The 24,563-nt window shown below is 37.3% G+C and overlaps 4 protein-coding genes across 11 annotated transcripts in view; 3 read left to right on the top strand and 1 right to left on the bottom strand.

The window, feature by feature from the left end:
- HnRNP-K (Heterogeneous nuclear ribonucleoprotein K) overlaps positions 1-9,233 on the top strand; it is an 89,207-nt gene extending 79,974 nt beyond the window's left edge. For all 8 annotated transcript variants that reach the window (XM_067346952.1, XM_067346950.1, XM_067346955.1 and 5 more), the window contains 4 exons: positions 2,877-3,390; positions 3,610-3,764; positions 3,929-4,098; positions 5,576-9,233. In XM_067346952.1, the coding sequence (XP_067203053.1) occupies positions 2,877-3,390; positions 3,610-3,764; positions 3,929-4,098; positions 5,576-5,603 (867 nt within the window). In that variant the 3' untranslated portion in view covers positions 5,604-9,233. The remainder of the gene's footprint in view (positions 1-2,876; positions 3,391-3,609; positions 3,765-3,928; positions 4,099-5,575) is intronic.
- A 136-nt stretch (positions 9,234-9,369) lies between these two features.
- Positions 9,370-10,863, top strand: LOC105677936 (uncharacterized). Its single transcript, XM_067346968.1, has 3 exons — positions 9,370-10,103; positions 10,228-10,415; positions 10,531-10,863. The coding sequence occupies exons 1-3, from the start codon at positions 9,801-9,803 to the stop codon at positions 10,739-10,741; spliced, it is 702 nt and encodes a 233-aa protein (XP_067203069.1). The 5' UTR covers positions 9,370-9,800; the 3' UTR covers positions 10,742-10,863.
- LOC136996912 (pickpocket protein 28-like) lies at positions 10,740-16,422 on the top strand. The gene is made up of 8 exons (XM_067346967.1): positions 10,740-11,005; positions 11,208-11,283; positions 11,362-11,625; positions 11,724-11,829; positions 11,999-12,055; positions 12,159-12,300; positions 12,423-12,529; positions 12,624-16,422. The coding sequence occupies exons 1-8, from the start codon at positions 10,863-10,865 to the stop codon at positions 12,947-12,949; spliced, it is 1,221 nt and encodes a 406-aa protein (XP_067203068.1). The 5' UTR covers positions 10,740-10,862; the 3' UTR covers positions 12,950-16,422.
- On the bottom strand, positions 13,521-21,126 carry LOC105677935 (probable G-protein coupled receptor B0563.6). The gene is made up of 7 exons (XM_067346966.1): positions 20,707-21,126; positions 20,446-20,639; positions 19,961-20,153; positions 19,655-19,816; positions 19,269-19,434; positions 14,135-14,283; positions 13,521-13,750 (listed from the first exon to the last, which is right to left on the bottom strand). Exons 1-7 carry the CDS (start codon positions 20,802-20,804, stop codon positions 13,543-13,545), a joined length of 1,170 nt encoding a protein of 389 aa, XP_067203067.1. The 5' UTR covers positions 20,805-21,126; the 3' UTR covers positions 13,521-13,542.
- Between the last annotated feature and the right edge of the window lie 3,437 nt (positions 21,127-24,563).

Here is a 24,563-nt window from a genome sequence, read left to right as displayed (position 1 = left end):
TGCAATTATAGCAAATACAGCTATAATTTAAATGACTCGTTGATATAATTTCAACTATATCTTTTGCTATTATCGATATCAACGAATCGTTACGATAAATTTCTCGATTAAGTAATCAGCGATTACGATCATTATCGATAAAATAAGTATGTTTTTTTTTCCACCAGATAACATCAATAACTAAAGAATGCATGATTAATTATGTTTAGAAAACAGATTAATACTAAAATTAATAAACAGATAAATAAGCTATAATATTTCATTCTGTTTATTATATCAATGAAAAGAGGTTTGCTCTCTATCAATTTTTGACTACGTTCTTGCGTGGTCTTGCGAAATTTTTAACTAGAAAAAAACGCCTCAATTTTTGATAGACGAGAAATTATCGGAAAAGCGGACGAAAGGTAATGTCTCGAATGGGTGAAAGAAAATTATTAAGCGTACCGTAAGCGCACGCGATCGAACGGGTCGCGAGAGTGCTTAACGACGCGTTACATAAACGGAAAGCTAGTACACGAGCGGAAACTCGAGGTCTTTTAATACTTTCAAAAAAATTGTTGTATATGTATATTAAATAAAAAAACTGTCGTATATATATTATTAAAAAAAAAGAAATAATATCTATCAAAAAATTACCTTTTTTAAAAAAAGGTAAAAAAAAGGCGCCAAGTACACGCTCTTATCACAACTAAAACAAAACAGTATTGTTTTACTTTTCAAAAAAATTGTTGTATATATTAAACCTTTCAAAAAAACCTGTCGTATAGGTATATTAAAATTTTCAAAAAAAGCTATTCTATTAGAAACAGCGAGAACTTATTCAAGGTCCTAATATATACTTTTTACAAAAAAATGTGGTATCAGGAAATGGCACCAAGTGGGACTAAAGAACTATGAAAAAACTTGAACACTATTTCTATAAAACTCTTGTATATAAAGCTCTCGTATATATAATTAATTATATTATATACTATATTTTATCATATTTTACATGTACTATACTATATATACTATATATATTATTAGATATACTATATATATTATAAAAAAATTTTTTAAATATTTAAAAAATAAAAATATTTATTAAAAAACGCAAAAAAACTTGGCGCTGCTACACCTCAAAGTAATGAAATTAACATGTAGTTTACTGTAGCAGCGCCAAGTTTTTTTGCGTTTTTTAATAAATATTTTAATTTTTTAAATATTTAAAAAATTTTTTTATAATATATATAGTATATCTAATAATATATATAGTATATATAGTATAGTACATGTAAAATATGATAAAATATAGTATATAATATAATTAATTATATATACGAGAGCTTTATGTACAAGAGTTTTATAGAAATAAGCCGAGAGCACAGACTTTTACATAAAGCATAACGCATAAGCATAAGGAAATTGATTGGTCTATATATAAGCATAAGCAAATACATAAAGAAATGGACCAATCAATTTCCTTATGCTTATGCGTTATGCTTTATGCAAAAGTCTGTGCTCCGGCCAATAGTGTTCAAGTTTTTTCATAGTTCTTTAGTCCCACTTGGTGCCATTTCCTGATACCACATTTTTTTGTAAGAAGTATATAGAATAGCTTTTTTTGAAAATTTTAATATACCTATACGACAGGTTTTTTTGAAAGATTTAATATATTCAACAATTTTTTTGAAAAGTAAAACAATACTGTTTTGTTTTAGTTTACAATAAATACTCGAAATGATGATCTTCCATTTCGATGCATTTATTAACTCGAGCTTGGAATGCTTGTACACATGTAGAAAGTGTATCTGGCGTTATTTGTGCGGAAGCATATCTAATACGTTCCACCATGTTTTCTCGAGTATTTGGTACTTCTGTATACACTTTTTCTTTAAGGTAACATAAAATTATTTCAACTTTCTAAATTATTTCAAAATTATTTCAACTTTCTTCTCTAAAGATAAATAATCCATTATTTATTTGCTGAAATAAAGAACGCGTCCGTAAAAAACAAGTAGCTAGCGTACGTATTACTGAAATTTATTTGACTTGAAATTTAAAGAATCCAGTTATTGAAGAATTGTTCTGACTTAGTTTCTTTCATTTATTTTGTTTCTCCTTTTCAGTATTTTCAGTATTTCAGAAATTTACTACATATGTAGATGCCTCATAGTTTTGGTACGCTAGCTACTTGTTTTTTTACGGACGCGTTCTTTATTTTAGCAAATAAATAATGGATTATTTATCTTTAGAGGAGAAAGTTGAAATAATTTTATGTTACCTTAAAAAAAAAGTGTATACAGAAGTACCAAATACATTATGTAATATTGTAAATACTCGAGAAAACATGGTGGAACGTATTAGATATGCTTACGCACAAATAACGCCAGATACACTTTTTACATGTGTACAAGCATTCCAAGCTCGAGTTAATAAATGCATCGAAATGGAAAGTCATTATTTCGAGCATTTATTGTAATTGAATAGTGAGAGGCGAGGGGACTCACCGAAATAAAGTACCCCGATTGTGAGAGAAAATGGCAAAAACTAATTTTCACTGATTACAGCGCCATCTATCACGATTCGAAAAAATGTCTCGGACAAAACTTACGTATTTTTTTCCAAGGAATCCGAATCTGCAATAAAAAATGGGGGTTCTTATTTGAAATTTCAAAGTTGCCACCCGCCTCTAAGGGGCAGTGGGGGCGGGTTAATTTTTACACAGGCAGATGTCCCCCTTGATAATATTAAGTTTATTTGGGACATTTTTTCGTACAATGCTTATTTTTCGAAATATTTAGTGTCTCAAGTTAAATGAGACACCCTGTATAGTCTATCTAGAAATAAATTTTGAAACAACGTTGAAAGAGTAACGTTGTATTTTTATTTTTCAGTCGCCACTGAAGGGTGTAAACAATCCGTACGACCCTCATAACTTCGACGACTTTTATGCCGACGACTACGGCGGCTACGGTAGCGCCGATGGCGGTCAGGGCAAAGTCGGTGGATTCGGCGGGCCCGGTGGTCGTGGCGGCGGCGGTGGCGGCGGCGGCGGCGGTGGCGGTGGCGGCGGCGCCGGAGGCGGCGGAGGCGGCGGCGGCGGCGGCGGAATGCCACCAAGACGCGACAATCGTGGCGGCGGTCCTGGCGAGATGAACCGCGGTTTCCCTCCGGCACCAAGAGGCGGTCCACGTGGCGGAAACAGCGGCGGCGGTGGCGGTGGCGGTGGCGGTGGAATGTCCGGCGGTCCGCCAGATCGCGGATACGGCGGTAACTCGCGCGTGGGAGGCGGCGGCGGTGGCAGTGGCGGCAGCGGTGGCGGCTACGAAGGTGGCCGCGGCGGCGGTGGATACGGCGGCGGCGGGAACCGAGGCGGACCGCCACCCTACGGCGGCGGAAATTACAACGGTAAGGAAGAATCCCGATGATCCATTGCGCCGAAGATGATGAAACATCTTTTAGCGTTTGAATTGAGAAGTCCGGGGATCCTTAATTGCGTGAGAAACATTAGAATAAATCCGATGGGAATTAAGATACTAGTGATGAACATTTCGTTAAATTGCCGCGCGTCGTCGAAGATGTGTGCACACGTGACACACGAGTCCATTAATGTTCTTTTTGTCGCAGGTGATGGATGGGGAATGCAAGGAGGCGCGCCCAATGGCTTAGGTGGCGGCGGTAACCCGGGGATGGGTGGCCCACCTATGGGTGGAAACAATCAAGGCAACCAGAGTAATATGAGTGGAAACAAGACTAGCACTCAGGTCACCATTCCTAAAGACGTAAGTCCATTATATTTACTTCCTGTGTTTCTTTCACTCCTCTTAAAAGTACGAGTATTGGTTTTGTCTAATCGCGAGTTATTCGACCATAATTGCTTATAAATTGGAATAAAATATATGTGATCTTTTTTTTCACGTAATAAAGAAAATGTTCTTACTTACAGTTGGCCGGGGCCATAATCGGCAAGGGTGGTGCGAGGATCAGAAAGATCAGATCCGACAGTGGTGCTGGAATAACTATAGACGAGCCACTGCCTGGCAGTAATGATCGTATTATCACTATTACCGGGATTCCCAGTCAGATACAAATGGCCCAGTACCTGCTGCAGCAGAGGTAATTATTACGACATTATGTATTGTTACCTTATTGCTAAATGTAGGTATATATCTGCTTCTCATCTCATGTTAACACAAACCGCTGTCTTTACATCATGTCGGCAAAATTTAGAATCAGACATACTTAATGTTAATTGCGCCCTCAAATAAAGACGAAGCTCTTGATTAAATCCTCCTAAAAAAAAAGAGAAGACGTATATTACGAGATCCTGTTGATATGTTTGTAACCTTACATTTAAGCATGTACTTTTAATTATGTCATAAAAATTATGCGATATAACAGCTTGTATGATATTGTAATTCGTATCATTTAATGCGCTGCTACTTTGGTATAATTTTGCGAAGCTTTGCATAACACTTTTATATAATGAACAAAAAAAATTTGTTATAATAAAATCGAAGAAAAACAAATTACCATCTACATGTACGTAATGTTACGTATTTACGTCTTGTATCTCGAATGATAAAAATAACTTTATGAACTATTTATAAGAGTGCAAAATCGAGTCAATCTGGTATTTTTGTTCTGAGCGACATATGCAACATTTAAACTCTTCGATTTTATATGCCGTACTCGATCGTCAGAGTGTTTTTCTCCGCCGTTCTTTGCGCGATAATAGTTCCTTCGTATTTTATCCGCTTCATAACCAGCATCGCCGCCATCGCATCGGGTCATCTCATCTCACCTCCAGGAACTAACACAATCCGACTAACCAAACGAACGAGATGAATATAACACTCGCAATGGTGGAGGACGGAAATAAAGGAGAACGACGCGCTAGAGAATCTCTAGCCCAGCGTAAAGGAAAATGGAGCACCGTTGTATGGAAGACTAGTGATTTTGTTGTTCTACTTTCGATGTAACAAGGAATCACTAATCATCCTACAAAGGCGCTCGCAAACGCCGCCTCTCCGAGACCTGCTTTTGGAACTAACATCACTCCCGCTGCGCTCCGTTTGCTCATCGACGCGTCGTAATTTTGCTCGAATGAATAGTAGTGACAATATGACTATAATCATCGCGGTCAGAGTAATCTATACGCCGCCGTAGTATCTACTTATGTTCGGATCGTCACGGATCTTTAATAATGCTATTCCAATTCCGTTCTGTTTATACTAATACGATTAAGGCTTCGAGAGCGCTATCGTTATTGCGTATTCAAGTACATTTGTAGCATTGCTCAGATATCGTTAAATTACTGCTTTCAACGATTATTTAATCTTATTTGTGCGACATGAGATGCTTGCATTATCATTCTGCGCTTTTACTTGATCCACTGTAAAGTCATTTTTCAAATATAGGCTATTTAATAGCTTGTGAGAGAGCTAAAATTCTGCAAGTTGATATATAGAGAAAATGTATATCTAACCATATCTTTTTAATTCACTTTTTCTTCCTCGTCCTCGAATTTCCTACAATTTCGATGATTGTCAGCACTCGAGTGAACGAAATCTTCGCTATTTTTCTGTTTCAGCGTACACGAGAATGCAGATCATTACTAAGTGGTGAAGGATGCATTCGCGGGAGGGGGGGAGCCAAAGATGCGCTTTTGTAACTTTTTTTTTAGTAATATTTCTTGGGCAAACACATAAACGCTGAAAGTGGAAACTGAAACAAGTATGTTGGCAAGCACCCGCTGTAACACGTGCGAAGAAACCCGGGATCCATACGCAACTTCTGGCGACAAGTTCTGCGTGCGAGATAAACTGTAGGATTTACATACATACACCGCACCACACGCGAGTGTCACCCTCTCCCAGAAAGAAAAAAAAAAACAAACGCTTGTGGTTGATGCTAACGTGACCTTGACATGGCGAGATACTATTTTCGAGAATGGTAGTCGTCCATTACAGCCTGCAGAGAATGCTCTCCAACGAGAAATATAAATCGACTTCTTCTGGGGTGGTTTTTATCGTCCAATCTCCGATCGTCCCAAGTATGATATTAAGATGTTATATAAATTTACAATCTCTCGAATTAAAACGAAGACCTCTTATTCGACATTTATAAATCTATATAGCGTACTAAAACAGCCGACTTGTATTTTTCTGCTGGGGAGCAACCAAAGTAAATCGATTCACCAATCGAGCACCGTTTTTGACGTCGGCCTTTTTTTAAATATAGAACTCTCTTATTTGTATCATGTCGGAGATACTGTCGATACGACAGCGGGGGGTTTCAAACTGGCGAGCAATCGCACCGTGTTCCCCGATGTTAGCATTCCCGAGAAAATGTATTTATCACTCGAAAGAAATCCAAATTCTTTTTTGTAATGACCGTAATGGCGCGCGCCATTATTCCACGGGGAAGAGCCAATCTCCTTTTTCTCTTTTTTCGTTTTTGATTATTGTCAGATCTTGTCCTTTTCGCCCAACGGAATCAATGTGTTTTATTTTCGAACCGTAATAGTGTGTTAACCAACAATCGAGACGTAGGCGCGAGACAGCCAATTTGAAACCGTTTCACGCGTAAGCGGCTCTCCTGAACATCGAGACTTGACAACGCACACTTTTCTCATTACGTTTCTTTCCAGCTTTTTGATAAATTCTTTACAAATTCTAATCCTATTGAAATAAGAGTAAATGCGCATAGAGTGAATGCGAGGGCAACAGTGTCGAAGGAACGGGAGAGATCGCAGCGAGGAAGAGCGAGAGAGAGAGAGAGAGAAAGATTTCATTAGATAAATTTGCAAGAAGAAAAACTGATGATATATTTGCGATGAGAAACTGTACATAAGATCCTGACGCCTTTTTCCCCTCTTTGATTGCCGCATACACCGTTTCTGCTGTTGCATTATTATTATGATACATTATAATTATTATTAATTATTACTACTTATATATATATATATAATTTATATATATATATATATATATGTATAATTTATATATATATATAATTATAATACGATTATTATAATAGAATATTTTTGCGTTATCGTATCCCACCCCAAATCTGTACTAATTATATCTTTATCTATATAGAAGACGCATAAAAATGGCGTTCTTAGTGTTATGCGATAATGAGTAAAACTATTTAGGCTTAATTAATGATGAGACATAAATAAAGGGGCGCCATCGGCGAAGAGGGAACGTTGATTTAGAGGATGATAAAATCGAAACTGACTACAACGATATCCGATATGCTAGTAACATTTTAATAAATCGATCAAGTCCACTAATAGGTTTTCCTACGAGCATGATAGAAAAATTATGTTTCTCAGTTTGTTTTTTATTTGCTCTAAAATTATTTTTCCGCATTACAATGTACAGAGCTTCGCAAGGAACCTGCGAATTCGAGTTTAATCGACTATTATTCTGAAATCACGACGCTGTTGCCGCCGGTGTATTGCATTAAATGCTATCATCATGATCACCCTCGTCGATGTCCAAAATCTCATCTAAGATTCTCGTGTAAAGATATGATTGCAGTCTCGCAGATAACAGCCGGATTCGGCGTACATAATCTGTAAATATATCTCTAACATATAGTACTACATACTAGTACTCTTGAAACATGTGCGATTGCTCGAACGGTTGTATTTTTAAACAAATAGATAAATTCTGCCAAGTGCAATTAAAGGATTGTGCTGAAAAAAATGAGCATTGTTCAGTACAGCCCTGCGAGCAATCGTAATGGAAAAAATAAAACCGCCCCGAATAGTTTAATTTAACTCACGAAAGCAAATGCGCCTAAATATAGTTAGGTAATGTCCTCGAAACGCGCACGCTGGGAGATCGAATTGTCATGATGTTATGACAGACTATATTAAAACCAGTACAACCCTTTGATTAAAAAGAAGGATTGAAAAAAGAAAAAAGGAGCGTGATCGACGTAATTCCAAACGTGACGTATTCTGGTGGAATCGCCGTTTCCCGTTTTCCCGCCACCGATGGTCAGCCCCGAGTTAATTCGTAAATACCCCCCTTTTTTTTCCTCTCTCTCCTCTGAATACATTTTAGTCTGGTCAGTAAACGCCACCCCCTCACTAGGGTGCCTACAAGGGACATTTTTAAGCATCTGGAATCGCGGCGAAATGTCCATTACAGACGCGTAATCGACCAGTAGGCGATGCGACACGTCCGTCGCGCTTTTAGGACCGTCGCGTGTGTCGTTTTACATTAGGGACGTGGCGCGAGTTGATCGATGAACATTCGGCAAACTATCGTGTATCGAATGAAATTAAATTGTACAAGCGTCATCGGCGATCGCGCTCTATATGTAAATTCGCATGTGCGACGAGCTTCATAGATTTAGAGATCTCCCACATTCTCGCGAGATTTGATGAGATTTCGATCGACTGTTCACGGAGAAGTGAGTGCAATCATCTGTGACGTTGGAGTCCTTAATTTTTTTTTTTAAAGTTCTTTTTTCGTCTAAGTATCCGTTCATCATTGTTCAAATTTGGGTTCAGAGGACACCGAAAAAAATAGCAAAATTCTTTTTGCGTAACACGCGTTACATTGCATATATTTTGTATCATTATTTTACTGTTTATTTTGTTTTTTTTTCTATTTTAGAACGACTTGATTAATATTACTTAGTTGTGATGTGACAAGGATACATCGAGTCTGTTGATCTGTGAACAGTCCCATCAGGAAATCAGTTGATCCGCCGAATTCCACACGGATGGGGATCCGCGTCCCTTATTCAAACGGGCGTGCGAAAACCCGAAATATAAAAATAAAATTGAATCAAAACTGTACCGCGCGAAGCTTCGTCCGCGTGAATGCATTTTTCGTCTAACACATTTGTTAACTATAATCCGTTTCACTTACGACGAGGCACATAAAGCACGCGTGTGTGAATGGCAAGCGCCATGGTATGCATGTGTAAAATGCGTGTCTGTGATTGTGAGTGCTCTTGTATGCATGGAGAAAATATCGACGCCAAGATATAAACCGGTTTATATACTACAGTTGGGCTTTCGGAATCGCGGAAGGGTTGAAAGAGATAATGTGCGAGCAAACTGATCATAAGTGGGAGAGAAAGAGAGAGAGAGAGAGAGATAGCGAGAGCGCTATACACTCGTTCGTATCACGATGTGTGTGTACTGTATAAGATATACAGTTTACAATTATTTGTAACGGATACTTTTTATTTGTCAAATAAAAGTTAGTACAAAGGAAAAATGCGCCTTGTTTTTTCATCCAGTCAAGTTTAATCGAGCGGAACGAATCAGCGTTGTTTCTACCTTTCAATATCACGCATCGTAATTAAGTAAAAATACGATAAATAGAATTTTAAGTTTAACTCTTTTTAATTAATTTTCGAAATTATAATAAATACCTCACACAAGTGCTAGGGTAGAACCATATCCAAGACAACGTGTTCATCAAACATGTCATACCGCGGAAAATAATAACCGTGCGTTTTCCAATTACTTAGAAAATTACATTATGTATTTAAATTACAAAGAACTTCACGATAACAGAATAAATACATTCTTCATGAGCGAGTGATCGAAAATTGAGTATGTAAAAACATTAATCATTACTCGAACCCTAATATCTCTTCACCGAATTTACTTAGGAATATTGGTAGAAAATTAAATGGCATGTAGCGACCGAACCGGAAACAAAGAGTTGCTAGTCGAGAAAATTATAACACAACTTGCGTTTTATGATATGCGTTCAGTCATTTGGCGAATCTCCTGGCACATGCCAGTTTATTTTTCGTAACTTCAAGACTTGAGAGACATGAAGACACATTGTGACGAAAGGTCCAAGTTAAATTCGAAATACAGTAAGATATTAAAATTTATAATATCAATTCTATTATTTTTTAAAATTATTTTCATTTTTTTTCCATTTTCTGTCATATTGAACAAACTAATTCATGTATATCGCAATATTGTAGAACCTCACAATTGCTTGGTACAAAGCATAAGAACGTATTTAAATGATTGGCTTCACGTTTATTGTAAAAATACGAGCTTGCACGGCTTTCGCTACATAACGATGAACGGATCGAAGATAATCGAGAGTTTCTTTTGGTTTATGGTGAGGCTCGCGCACAATTGTGAAGAAAAGAACCAGCATGAAAGCATTTAATATATTTGTCGAAATTTCATATTTGATATTTGATCGAATATTTTATGCCTGACCTGTTATTTACGCTTGACAGCTTTGTATAGCCGCTATTATATTCTGCGTTATACTCATGCTACGTTTATGGGCGAATTATTCGAACAATCCTATAGTGACGACCATTTACACGTCGAAACCAATATGGGATCTGTTCTTTCCAGCTGTTACCATATGTAACAATAACAAAGTCTATCGCCCGCACGCCGACATTATCGCTGAATACCTGTAAGATATTATTCGTTTTATATAAGTAAAATTGATTCCCCGATTTTGGTTGGCGGAATTAAATTTCGCGTCCGATATTACATCTCGTGTGAAACAATTCTGCGCGATTCAACAGACACACGAATGGATTTAGCAGAAATGAGAGCGACAGGTTCTTTTCCTCTCTTATAAAGCTGATCCGGCCTGATAAAATCTCGATTGGCAATGTAACTGCGAGGGAGGTTCTCGATAATCTTGATATGTCGGTGGAAACGCTTATGCTGCAGGTAATATATATATCTTGTCGTGCTAGTAATTATTATTTTAATTTATTCATGTTTTTATAATTATTTTCATATACATATTTAATAATCGACATTTTATATAAGGATTGGTATATATTTAATATTTTAATAAAGATGCAAATTTTTGATTTAAAATCAATAACCATGATATTGCTCGCAGTTAATGCAGCCTTGCAGCGCATTGCTAGTGAGATGCGCCTGGCTCGGGCATATTTACGATTGCAGCAAAATCTTCAAAACGGTCAAATCCAAGGAGGGTTTCTGCTGCGCTTTCAACTCCCACTACTATTTAAACATCGAGCACAAGTCAAATTTCTGATAATTAATAATTAATTAATTAGTAGCTATTATTAGCTATTATTAGCTGTTAGTAGTAGATTAATGTAATAGCTTGCTGAAAGTAACAAATTTACTACTAATAGCTACTAATGGCCACTAATAACTACTGTTATTTTCAGCAAGCTACTAAATTATTTCATATTCAAGCACGTTTTAATTTTCAAATTAGATCTGATTACACTTACAACAATTCCACCGATTTTAATGTCACATCCGAGGATCTGCCGGGTGTTCAGGAAATTTTGGTAACATCAATATTTATTTGAACGGTATTTTTTTTACTTTCCAACAAGTACGCAGTATGTACTCTCGTTTTTGTGCAGAAAGCTCCAGGGAGCGGCCGCGATGTGGGACTCGCGGTTGCCTTGAACGTCGAGCGCGATACGTACAAAGCTACTTCGCGACCTTACGTAGGTGCCACCATCATGATACACGACGCGATCGATTTTCCCGACATTGGCACACAGTTCGCTTCCGTGCCACCTGGTCACGTCTTGGCAATATCCGTTTCCGGTACTTCCATCAAAAGCGCGGAGAATCTGCGCAACCTACCGCTGGAAAAACGTTTGTGCTATTTCGGAGACGAGGTGAATACACACGCATGCCTTTACCAAACGGGAAAAAAAAATCTATATTTGTTCACGCGAAATTCTAAACTTCACATATTTGTAATGGACACCTGCAGATACCGGGTGAAACCTATTACAGCTATCAATCGTGCGTGTCGGAATGCGTAGCCAAGTATACACAGAGCGTCTGCAACTGCCTGCCATTTTATTATCCGAAGATGCGTAAGTCCGCAGATGATTGAACATTTAAATATGAAAGCCCAGTCGTTGTTCTACAGATACTTTTCAAACGGAGATCTCAAAATTCAGCTTGAACGCGATAACATTAAAATAATTCCTGTGACGTTAAAAAATAATCAAAGTGACACCGGTATGTTCGACGTGTTGACAGGTAAAGGAATGAAGACATGTTACTTTCCCGATATAGAGTGCCTCTTGAATGCCCGAAGTAAGTTTAATTTCGCGCATATTAAATTGCTACAATAAGATACACGTATATTCAGTTGCGCAGAGTATAACGTTATATTGTTTTTTTTTTTTTTTAAATCAAGAGTCAACATCAAAACATGTCAAAAGCACAGGAACTGTGCAGGGAACTTGCAGGGAGTGTCTACCACAATGCTCCGATATGTTGTACCATATTAATGTAGAAAACATTAAGATGGATGACGTGGGCTTCGATTCCGATATAACGTGAGTGCATTCATTTTTTCATACAGCGAGAATGCCTTCTCTACAAATGAGAAATTATTTGTATCATTATATTTTGACAAAGATATTACTGTTTATTTAACTAATATCTCATGCTTCCGCAGACATGATTTGGACGTGCACAATATATCTTTCGCGTACGTATTCTTTGGTGACGTATCGTATGTCGAGTATCGTAAAGAGAGCAGCATCAGCTGGGACTCGCTCATTGGTAAGTTTCCGAAGCAGCGATGGAGAACATTCGCTCTTTTAATCGATTTAATGTAAGCCACACGATTTTAATGAAGGCATGCAAATTGCTTCAGCATCCTTCGGCGGTATCTTCGGCCTCTGCCTCGGCGGCTCCGTGATAAGTGTGATAGAATTGATTTATCTCCCGATCCGACAATTCTTCGAGAAACAGCGCGGTAAGACACGTGGACAATCGCTCACAGCATTGCCACCGGCATCAAAAATATTTATACCTTTATCAATCTCCGAAGATAAAGTTTGGCGGCAGAAGTTACGAAGGCATAAAAAATGTAACGATATTTTTGTCATCAACCAACCTTTCATGATACAAGAAAATGGATACTTTCCGATATTTTCGCGAACTCATCAAGTTTTAAGCCAGAGCTGCGCAACTCGCTGAAATCGGGAGTTTAACGCCGTCATCGCGATGTCCGCATTTCACTTCGCGAGTCGTCGAATTTCTTTCTAATTATACATGCCAGTTATATATCCGCTACTAATTATAACTTCCTACCATTTTTGTACCTCCTTATCACTTTCATATTCCGCGTGCTGATACCGAAAGCCGTATCGCCGATTTTAGAATATGACATATTTCACGGAAAAGAACACGCTTTACTCCATCTATCCCTTGATTTTTTAAAATAAAAAATACAGAAATTGCTGCCGGCTATTTGCGATGTTGACTGGCGAGCAACTCAGTTGAGCAGCTCTGTTTAAAATTCTTTCGCAGCGTATTTTAAACAAATAAACTGCTACGGATTTGCGTTAGGATTACAAAATGTGTGAAAACTGCTTAAGAGCATAATGTTTATTATACAGTTCACAATAAAGTAACAACGAAAATAATAATAAGTATTTTATTTTAGCAGAAGCTAATTTAATTCAGCGTTACAAAAAATATGTATCTCATGTCAAAAAAGAAATAAAAGCAAATAGCGAAGTATCAATCTTCTCTTTCAATTTAGAAAAAAAAAAGAAACAAAATTTATATTATAACACAAATATTTCACATTTTGCTTTGCCTCCTGGTTGTTGGTGGAAGTAAGCTATCGGTCCCCTCGTGCAGGATTTCTTCACGATATGCTCCGGAAATAACATGCGCTTTAAATGTATAAAAAAGCAGGGACTCAGCAAGCAATAAAGTATGAAATTTGTCGAGCTTGCCAGCGCGTTGAGGAGGGTTGCCCACATGCGAAATCTGCGAAAATGCGTGGTCCGCAAATCTTCAGGGAAATGGTAACAGCGGTTTTGGCATTCAACAAATGTGAACGATTAATGTTTGAAAATTGAAAAAGAATGTTTCTCTCATACATCGTTTATCTTCAACCCGAGAAAGGTCGGGAATAGAAGATCTTTCAGATTTAGTAGAAATTATTAAGGCGCTTAATATGTCCTGGTATACTTTTTCTCCCTTTTGTTTCAAATAATTAAAAAATCTAACAACCAACATTATATGCAACTTATTTTTAATAACATTTTTTACATGGAATTCCCACGCAAATTTTCGCTTGAAAAGCTAAAACTGTACGGACATTTCCGACCTATGGATGATATTAATATTGCGTATTCAAAAATCACTCACTTTTCCATAAAGGTCTCGTGAACTTTAGTGACATCGCCGCCGTAAAGCAGGGACACGGCGCTGCGACGTGATGCAAAGTGAGTTGGCAGCTCGCCCACGAGGAACAGGAAAACAATGCCGACCAGCATAATCGTTAACCGCGCTTGATCCTGGCAGATTGCAAACAAAATGCAATGCATTAAAGAAAGCAAATATGTGCGATTTCTTTATTATCGATAATATAATATATCAAGTCAATTGAAAAAATTTTTTCCATCAATTTTAATGGAAAAGTAAACATGCCGAAAAAATTGATTATCAGAAATAATTGCTGTCCTTTTTTGACACTCTTGACACTTTCTACGATAATTTCTATTTTTTGATACTTTCATATCTCTTTATTTAATTAATTTATTTTCATTTACAAAATTTTAATAAATTTTAAATTAAATTGCGATGCAAATATTTTTAAAATAGCTTGATATAAAGTTTTTATATTAAATCAAGAGACACGGTAGTGTCTCGCGCCAAGTTCACGCGCAGCGCGCAACGCAAGCGCAAGACCGACCGTGTATCTTTACGCGAGCCCGAAAGTTGAGACGAGCCGAGATTATCGGATCTCGATAACGGCTGGGCCGATTGAGTTGGCAATAGGCTCAATCGATAGCGCATACCCAAATTACATAAGAAAAGTCTGCTTGTTTTTGCTCTGTGTGCTTTATAAAAATAAATATATGCATTCAAAGTCGAGAAATCTAGAAAATCATCTCGCTAGGATGTATGTCGCGTTGATATGTATGTCGCTCGTGTCTTATTGGTCAGCGTCATTCTAACATGGCGGCGCTCAGACCTGTCAGCTCGCAGTTTTGATGTATATATTAATTACATTTATATATTAGTATCGATCGTAAAATGTATATATAACGTGTTGTGGAGACGAATAAAGATAGTGTATATCAAAAATAATAGTATTCTTCATAAAAAAAATTTTTTTCGATCTTAAAGTGCAGAAGTATACACTCTCAGTATTCTGTAGTTAGTTAATTAGTGGACAGAAAGTGTACTTTGTGCAGATGGTGGAATCTGCAAGTTTCTGACGTTAGGTGCGCTGATAGCGCTGAGAAGCCGCGCGGCGCGCGCTTACGTTTGTTTGGCTATTTGCTCAAATTTGCTTAAATTTTTAGATGTTACATAGAAAAATATTAAAATTTTATAGTTATTTGAGTTATTAATTACTAAAGATGTCCGAATAAGCGCGTATCAATCCAGCCTGCCGCCGAATGCAAGCGCGCGAAGAGATGCAACCGCTCAGCGATTATGATCGCTTTCAAGCGTTTCAAAAATCCTCCTCCCTAAGTGATAAAAATATCGAAGTTGTTTTAATAGGTTTGCCATATGATTAAAATGTTTATAATCAGTACAGCAGCGTTACAAACTTTTGTCCTAGGTTTCCACGCACACAATCGAGGGACCATGTTCATGTGCTGCGCAGAACGCTTTACGCAGCACATGAACATGGTCTTTTGATTGTGCGTGGTAACCCAAGCCAAGAATTGGTAACGCTGGAATACAGACTAATGCAGGCAGAAAATTATTAAAATTTTATAGAAAGAAAATTTAAGCATTTATTATTGGCATTTAAAAATGTAATAACTATACAAAAATGAGTTAAAGATTTTTGGAATTTTAAAACAATCTATTTCTCTTATTTCATATAAAACACTAAATAAATTTTTACTATACGAACAATTACAATATCATTAACATTAATTTAACTTTTTTAATAAAAAAAATTTCCAATTAATGCATCTCAATATAATATTTATTTATTAAAACATCTTTTATTTACTATCTACATTGAGTTTACATTTTATAAAGTACAAACATTGTTTTTTTATCTAAATAAATTTCCATTAAGTTTTATGAATACTATTCGAACTCGTATTAAAAGCTTTGCATTCTAACACACACGAAAAATGGAGACATCTAATTCTACAGCCGGCAAAACTTCGTCGAATAACAATAGGTCTGTTTTTTATAGCTGAACTGGCTGCACTAGTTCAGAGTTTATCTTTCTCCTTCCAATGTGGAGGGAAAAAGATAAACTCTGAACTAGTACAGCCAGTTCAGCTATAAAGAACAGACCTATTACCACGCGTGGTGAGAAAGTAAGTGCATTATAGCAAGTCATTTTATAAAATTAATTTTATACCGAAATTAATTCGTTTGGTGAAAACATTGGAAGATAGTTTTTCATTTACATTATACTCGTGCACAAAAATAAACTATAATATTACAAATAGAGAACATGAACTTTAAGGTACATCTAAAATTTAAAAAAAAGGTAAAGAAAAGGCGCCAAGTACACGCAAATCTTCCAAAAAAAAGTTGTATACACGCAAACCTCCCAAAAAAAGTTGTATATATAAACACGCAAACCTTACAAAAAAGTTGTTGTGTATTTTACCTAACAAAAAAGTTGTTGTATATTTGAAAATCAACAAATTACCTTTTTAAAAAAAGGTAAAGAAAAGGCGCCAAGTGCACGCAAATCTTCCAAAAAAAAGTTGTTGTATATATAAACCTTTCAAAAAAAGCTGTCGTATATATTATATATTAACCTTCCAAAAAATTTATCTTCCACAAAAAAATGTATATATATTAACAAATAACAAACCTTTCAAAAAAAGTTATTGTATATATAACCAAATAAAAATTTGCTATATATTCTGCCTATAAAAGAAATGATATCAGAAAATGACGCCAAGTTTAAATAAAAAACCTTTCAAAAAAACTTGTATGTATATATTTTAAAAAAAGTTGTATATACCAAATAAAAATTCGCTATATATTCTGCCTATAAAAGAGGTGATATCAGAAAATGACGCCAAGTTTAAATAAAAAACCTTTTAAAAAAACTTGTATGTATATATATTACGAAAAAGGATTATATTTATTATATTTAATTATATTTATTATATTTATTTATTAAAAAATTTTTCAAATTTAATCAAAATAAAAAAATATTACAAAATTTCGCAAAAAACTTGGCGCTGCTGTACTGAACTACATGTTAAATACATCTTAAAATATTATAGAGAATAAAAATGAGCAATAATTTTACAATTTACATGATTAAGTGTTATAATGACTCAAACTGACCAGAGCGGCAAACGGCGACGCGATAGCCAATTAAACTCTTGTTCTTACGGTAAAATTGTAAGTTGATTGGCTATAGCATCGCCACTTGCCGCTTCGTCGCTCTAGTCTGTTTGAGCCGAAATTTGTTTGCATCGCTTGCTCTAACATGCTCCTACTCGCTCTAATACACCAAACTAAACTATAGTATTACGTCACATATACTATAGATTAAAGTATGTTGGAATGATTAGGAGCATATTAAAGTATTGCGATGCGAATCTTATGTAAGTTAATAGTTCAGTACAGCAGCGCCAAGTTTTTTGCGAAATTTTGTAATATTTTTTTATTTTGATTAAATTTGAAAAATTTTTTAATAAATAAATATAATAAATATAATTAAATATAATAAATATAATCCTTTTTCGTAATATATATACATACAAGTTTTTTTAAAAGGTTTTTTATTTAAACTTGGCGTCATTTTCTGATATCACCTCTTTTATAGGCAGAATATATAGCGAATTTTTATTTGGTATATACAACTTTTTTTAAAATATATACATACAAGTTTTTTTGAAAGGTTTTTTATTTAAACTTGGCGTCATTTTCTGATATCATTTCTTTTATAGGCAGAATATATAGCAAATTTTTATTTGGTTATATATACAATAACTTTTTTTGAAAGGTTTGTTATTTGTTAATATATATACATTTTTTTGTGGAAGATAAATTTTTTGGAAGGTTAATATATAATATATACGACAGCTTTTTTTGAAAGGTTTATATATACAACAACTTTTTTTTGGAAGATTTGCGTGCACTTGGCGCCTTTTCTTTACCTTTTTTTAAAAAGGTAATTTGTTGATTTTCAAATATACAACAACTTTTTTGTTAGGTAAAATACACAACAACTTTTTTGTAAGGTTTGCGTGTTTATATATACAACTTTTTTTGGGAGGTTTGCGTGTATACAACTTTTTTTTGGAAGATTTGCGTGTACTTGGCGCCTTTTCTTTACCTTTTTTTTAAATTTTAGATGTACCTTAAAGTTCATGTTCTCTATTTGTAATATTATAGTTTATTTTTGTGCACGAGTATAATGTAAATGAAAAACTATCTTCCAATGTTTTCACCAAACGAATTAATTTCGGTATAAAATTAATTTTATAAAATGACTTGCTATAATGCACTTACTTTCTCACCACGCGTGGTAATAGGTCTGTTCTTTATAGCTGAACTGGCTGTACTAGTTCAGAGTTTATCTTTTTCCCTCCACATTGGAAGGAGAAAGATAAACTCTGAACTAGTGCAGCCAGTTCAGCTATAAAAAACAGACCTATTGTTATTCGACGAAGTTTTGCCGGCTTACTGATTACGTCTCGCGGTGGAATAGTGGAATTTGGATAATTTTTTATGCAAAACTAAATAACTTATAACGAACAAATGTAATAAATAAAAAAAAATGCAATTGTTTGTCACGTTTAGGTAAGTAAGTGAATTAAAGTCATTCGCAGACAGCATCGTACTCACTTTATTCGTACAATAAAAGCATAGATATATCTGTACGACAAACGACAAGGAAGTTTTAATAATTGTTCTTATAAAAACACGACTGTGCTGTTGTCGTCGGTTTTCGAGCAAACTTTTCCAATTACGCGCTACAACAATGACTCGCGCGGGATTCTGTTTCCGAATACCACTTGGGTCCCGATGAGTTTCATGCAAATTGCGCCCTGAGACGCTTTAGAGTGGAGAAGTACAAACGCTCATTCAGGCTCTGAAGTGGGATAGATCTGCAGTGGCACGGAGCAGCGTAAGTTCAGAACTGATTCCGATTTCCGAAAGTTTCAAATCGAGATTCCTGTCCAAATAAAGATGCAGCGTTTCGCCACTAGCTCGGAACTAGTCACGGATCAGATTCGCGATTCTTAAGACTCATTTCGACACAGCCCGTTTCTCTAAGCGCGAAATGGCGTTAAACATTTTCCTGGAAGCTCCACCGGCGTTTACGTACCTGCAGACAATTGCTCTCGCGTATGTTTTTGCGCTTCAGCAACATCTCTCTCTGTTTGAGAGATTTTTTCACGAAGTAGATCATGATGCCGTTCGAGATAAGCAGAAAGACGCCCGGTATCATGCCAAATATGATGAATTGGAACCAATTCTGCAGATTGTACCACCTGCAAAGATCATCTGGTTGTTATTTCGCCAGGCTTTCAGCTGAAATTGAAATTTCTGCGAGAAATATTGGAAATATTTTGCCGGGCAAAATGGGAAGAAAATTTCCGTAAATTCGGATGCCATTCGGTAAGTGAATGGAATATTTTGAGAAAGTGGAAAGCGATGTATACGCGTGTAAAGGAGCATTATTACGATTACGTAGACGTGTTTCTCACATACCGCGTGTGGAAGAACTCAGTGGTCACCAGATCGCCGTGGTCGTTGTACGTGTACATAAAGCAGTACGGTATGTTGATCAGCACAGCGACGCAAGTAGCGCAAATCATTAATTTCCGTGCAACTTGCTGGCTGCAGTATTTCGGTGGCTTGCATCTCGGCATGCTGCGGGGAATCGGACAGCTCGTTAAAGTCTGACGCGCACGTTTCAAGCGCCGCTACATTCGTCGATAAAATTTGCGGCTCTTGCGGAGCGAGATTTTTAATTCTGTAGGATTCCAAGGATTTGCATTCCGCATGCGTCCTTACCTACAAACTAGCACCAATCTGTCGATGCTGACGCCCAATATAGCCCACACCGTGACATTCGAGGCAACGGAGCCGACCGGGAAGTAAACGAACGCATCGAACTCCAGCCATCCTTTGCGGCATCGGAAAACGCCTCTGGCTAAACCGGAGAAGAGCAGCAGAATGCAAGTGACTAGATCCGAGGACGCGAGTACTATACATAAAATGTATTGGAATTTGTAGAATTCTCGAGTCACTTTATATTTATGCAAAATTGCATAATCAAAATTTCGTTCAAAATAATTTCAAGATCGAACGTTGATTAAATTCTGTTTAGCATACCAAATCGCCGCGGGCGACTAATTCGCAATGCACAATTGTCACCGCTAATGATCGCGGTTCTTCCCGCATCGCGTAATGATAAGCCCAACATGAGCGCGGATGAATCGAATCACGCGTTAAATTCAATACCGGTTAAGCTGATTTCGTCGATTTTCCGCACCGACCTGCCAGGTACGTGTACGTCGACGCTTTCAAATACGTCTTTGCTTTCGTGTGGACCGCAAGAATCAGAGAGTTGCCTATTATCCCGAGTGCGGAAACTATGGGAATAAGTACGCTGTATCCGATAATGCCCCAGATGCTCGGCTCGGCCGTCCACAGTCCGTTCTGTTTACCGGCATATTTCAGGGATTTCGATCTGGAATCAATGCCGTGTTAGTCCACGCCGACTCGCATTACCGATCTCTTTGCCGCGGCGCACTCACCGTTTACACAGGACGACCATGAAATCATCAGTGAAATTCGAATACGTGGAATTATTCGTTTCGTATTGATGCACTCGCGACGAGAGGTCTCGACTCATTTTCCTGCTCGGCACCGGTGACTCTTGCGAGAAAAAGAAACTCCTCGCCGAACTCTGTTACATTTTTGCGGAAGGAGATGTTCAGTAAGCTGAAGAAAAGTGGCGGTGTTACAGCGCCTCCGCGAGTTGCCGGCTGAATTGAAGCCTAATGAAGGGCGAAGCCTAATGAGCACACTTATGAAGGCAAGCTTAATCGCCGTCGTCAGAAATTTCCGCGAAACTTACCGTTTAATACTAGCGAAACGATGTACGTATAAAATGTTCTCCGAATGTTCACTTCTGTTCTCTTCGGGTAATGTAATTTTTTTTAGGCAATATTGTGAAGAGCGGGATGAATAATTAGGACGCGTTAACCGGTCAATTTATGCGGACGAATCGCAATCTTCGAAAAACGAGCTTTCAAGCGAATTCCAACGAGCGAAGTGTTCGCGCAGCAAATACAATTTCCATCTCAAAATGTTATCGGTATTCGTTCCCGTGAAAGAGAAATATGCAAAAAATAAAAGGTCACATATTTCTAAAAAAAAAAAAAAAAAAACGCGCGAGCGCAACTTTTTAAATATTTTATAAACTATAAAATTTTATAGTCAGTGTTTTCCCGCAGCACTTTTATGTCAATTGTGCGCACCGAATGTTATTGGTCGGCATGAACGCCGATCGTGCATCAAACATAACTAACTCATCACTCGTTAGCATCGCGCACCAAAATTAAACGTCCAAAGGACGTAGACTGGAAATTCGGATCTACCTTTGACACACCGGGAATTGGCTCCGAGCAAAGCAACAGCATCAGACAGTATCTCACCCGATGCGCGCCTCGAGAACAACGTAACTCTCGTGTTACGACAAACGCGAAGCGCCTTTGAAATGTAAATCACCAGCTGCCATTAATTGATCCCGTTACATACACGGCACTATTTCGCGCGCACTAGCCGAACAAGAGATTTCTTTTCTTGATAGAATTATCGCAGCTGACAATCGGTCGAATCGATTTAAGAATCGTTTTAAAAAAAAACACAGAATTTAAAATAACCGACGACGTCTACGAAGAATAATACTTGAAAATACGAATACGATGATCTACCGAGTGCTATCTGAATTCTGTGGCAATAAAAATTTTCCCGTATTTGGGAGAGGGGTTTGCTCCCCGATAATCCGCTGATAATGGATACGCAAATAGTGCGTGCCTACGTGGAATGACACGCATCGCGGCACAGCCCGATCGATTGAGCATTCGCTGATATCTTGCACGTGGGTTGCGCTGAAACAAATCCCGAATCGTATCTCTCAGAATTCGTGGCCTGTCAATTGTGCACTGGGCCGCGTCATGACTTGGCGAGTCTCGCCATTTAGGCCGGCATTATCATTGCTGTTACAAGCGATTCGACGAGGCAACATAGCGTTTACCGTGTATGCAGCGTGCAAACAGCACCCCGTGTCGAACAGTCGGCTTTGATATACCTATCCATGGAAATAATCGCGATAATCGCTATCGATCGGCAACGGCCACTGCCAGTCGCCGCGTTAAATTAATGATATCAAAAATTTAGGACGCGCGGGCTTGTTTTGTAGAAAATATAAAGCTAAAAATTTATCCCGTTGATTGCCGTGTCCGCGGCCGGTATGTGAACGTTTAAACATTATTACACGCGTCACCGCCTTTTGAACAATAAAATTGTGCAACACACCAAACAAATCGGGTATATTCATTAACACATTTATAACGTCAAATGCATGCGTCTGACGCGCAACGTAGAGAGCCGCGGATTCTTGCATGAATAATATTAAATTTATTATTTTCAATTAAGGTATAACATTTATATTTGTTGTACATGTAATTTTGATGCGACTGAATTTCCGCGATCCGCGCACAGCGAAAAAACATAATTAACTCAATTAACTTCGAAGGAAATGTCTGTTTTAGATTTCACGCCAATTACGAATCAAATAACTCAGCTTATTTTGCAAGAGTCGCTAATTACTATCCGCTTTCTTGAATTCGCGTATTGTAAATTTATACATCTCTTCCACGCGTATATTCCGAGTATATTATTACGGTTAAAAGAAATTGCGCAACATAATATTCGAAGAGTAACTTTATTGAGATATAGATTGGATTGTTAGATCTTTTTTCCGATACGGTCGGAATCGCTTCACGAAACGGAGTCTAATTTTTTCGACATAGATGGAGAAGAGCGAAATATATTTAAAAAGTAATACTTGGTAATATTGATGAAATGTTTTGAAGAAGGGGATTTTATTGCGCTTTTACCATAGACGTTGCGGAAAGAAAAGTTCAAAGGAAAATTTCATCGATATATAATTTATGAATATTAAAAGATTCGATTCTTAATGAGCAAACTCAATCTTTGAAATTTATCGAAGAAAGATTTGGAAAATATTTAGAATTTCAGAAACTCACTTCGTAAAGTTGCGGCGTGTAACAGTGCATTATAGCTTTTGACGAAACCACGTTTCGGCGCGTTTAATTATTAATACATTAAATTAGAACTATATATTGCACTATGCGTCTCTCGTTCGAACGGCAAAGGGAGTCGCTTTTTACGTCCCCGGTGTATCGTCCCGGAAATTTCCCCGCATGTGAACGTAGTAAATTCGCGCGCAGAAAATTTCCTTCTCTTCGGCGCAATTTTAGTGTCTATGACCGTGTCGTTAATCACGCTTTATTATGTCTGACGTTAATATTAGAAAACAACGTGAGCGCAAAGTTACCTTGACCGTCCGGAATTCCGCGTAGCGTTTATCGTGTCGTTTCCCCGACAAATTAAAGAACTCCAATCGTTTATCCTTCGAAAAAAGAGAGAAAGGAATTGAGTGGAGGATCGGACGTAATTTTATTTCAAGGGAGGGCGCTGCGAGAGTCCAGAGGACTCATTAATTAATACACATGTCCTTGATTTGATATACAATTCTGAAAACAAGCCTCGCAAATGAAAAATTTTATCTCGCGCGTACGCAACGGTCGCGTTTGCAATGGAATTACGCGAATTTCCTCGCGTCCTACGGCACGAGGAATATGCACGGGGACAATTTATCCTACGTTGCATAAAAGCGCTTGCGGCAATTTAAAATCCCATTCAAATCCCTTCGCCACTTTAAAAAAAAAAAGATTTATCGAGGGACGCGCCGTGCCGGTAGGCCGCGCAACGCGCCGCGTGATAAATTCTCATTGTACGCTCAAATGCGCGAGCATGCAACAACGGCAATTAGTTACCGCGCTGTTTCGTCGCCACCCTCTACTTTTTTCTTTATCCCGCGTTTTAAACGTGGGCGTCCGTTCGACCTTCGTCATCACTTTCGTCATCCACTACGACGAAATACCTGAAAAGCTTCCCCGGCCTTTGCAGCGAGACGTCTCTCGCTGAATGATTCCACAAAGCCTCCTCCCGGTAATTGGTCGGAAATTCTACTCGCGATCGTGCACAGCCACTCTCATCACAAATTATACTAATGCATATCACAAAAGAATATAATTTCAAATATCACAAAAGCAGGCGCCGCTGAAGTATTTTTCATCTGAGGGGGCAAAATTTATAAAGGGGATACATAATACATTCATAATATGCATATATATATATATATATATATATATATATATATATATATATATATATATATATGTGTAACTCCATTCAAACATCAAATAATAGGTCGCTTAGGGTGCGTTCCACTTAACGCCCGCAACGCTCCTAGAATCATTTTATCCTCGTTTAACTTTCGATGAAAAACAAGGATAAA

The sequence above is a fragment of the Linepithema humile genome, chromosome 1 (assembly GCF_040581485.1).
Source record: "Linepithema humile isolate Giens D197 chromosome 1, Lhum_UNIL_v1.0, whole genome shotgun sequence".
NCBI lineage: Eukaryota > Metazoa > Arthropoda > Insecta > Hymenoptera > Formicidae > Linepithema > Linepithema humile.
Note: the sequence above shows the minus strand (reverse complement) of the source record. Positions and strands in the feature narration are given on the sequence as shown.

What these genes read in the sequence shown, in the direction of transcription:
- LOC136996912 (XM_067346967.1), top strand. Translation starts at nt 10,863, where the DNA reads ATGCAGCCTTGCAGCGCATTGCTAGTGAGATGCGCCTGGCTCGGGCAT. An exon ending in TATTTAAACATCGAGCACAA is followed by an intron (nt 11,006 to 11,207) that starts GTCAAATTTCTG and finishes TTTTCAAATTAG; the next exon opens with ATCTGATTACACTTACAACA. An exon ending in CAGCTGGGACTCGCTCATTG is followed by an intron (nt 12,530 to 12,623) that starts GTAAGTTTCCGA and finishes AAATTGCTTCAG; the next exon opens with CATCCTTCGGCGGTATCTTC.
- LOC105677936 (XM_067346968.1), top strand. Translation starts at nt 9,801, where the DNA reads ATGAAGACACATTGTGACGAAAGGTCCAAGTTAAATTCGAAATACAGT. An exon ending in AGAGTTTCTTTTGGTTTATG is followed by an intron (nt 10,104 to 10,227) that starts GTGAGGCTCGCG and finishes TACGCTTGACAG; the next exon opens with CTTTGTATAGCCGCTATTAT. An exon ending in GACATTATCGCTGAATACCT is followed by an intron (nt 10,416 to 10,530) that starts GTAAGATATTAT and finishes GCGATTCAACAG; the next exon opens with ACACACGAATGGATTTAGCA.
- LOC105677935 (XM_067346966.1), bottom strand. Translation starts at nt 20,804, where the DNA reads ATGAGTCGAGACCTCTCGTCGCGAGTGCATCAATACGAAACGAATAAT. An exon ending in ATGGTCGTCCTGTGTAAACG is followed by an intron (nt 20,640 to 20,706) that starts GTGAGTGCGCCG and finishes CATTGATTCCAG; the next exon opens with ATCGAAATCCCTGAAATATG. An exon ending in GCGAGAGCAATTGTCTGCAG is followed by an intron (nt 14,284 to 19,268) that starts GTACGTAAACGC and finishes GCAATCTGCCAG; the next exon opens with GATCAAGCGCGGTTAACGAT.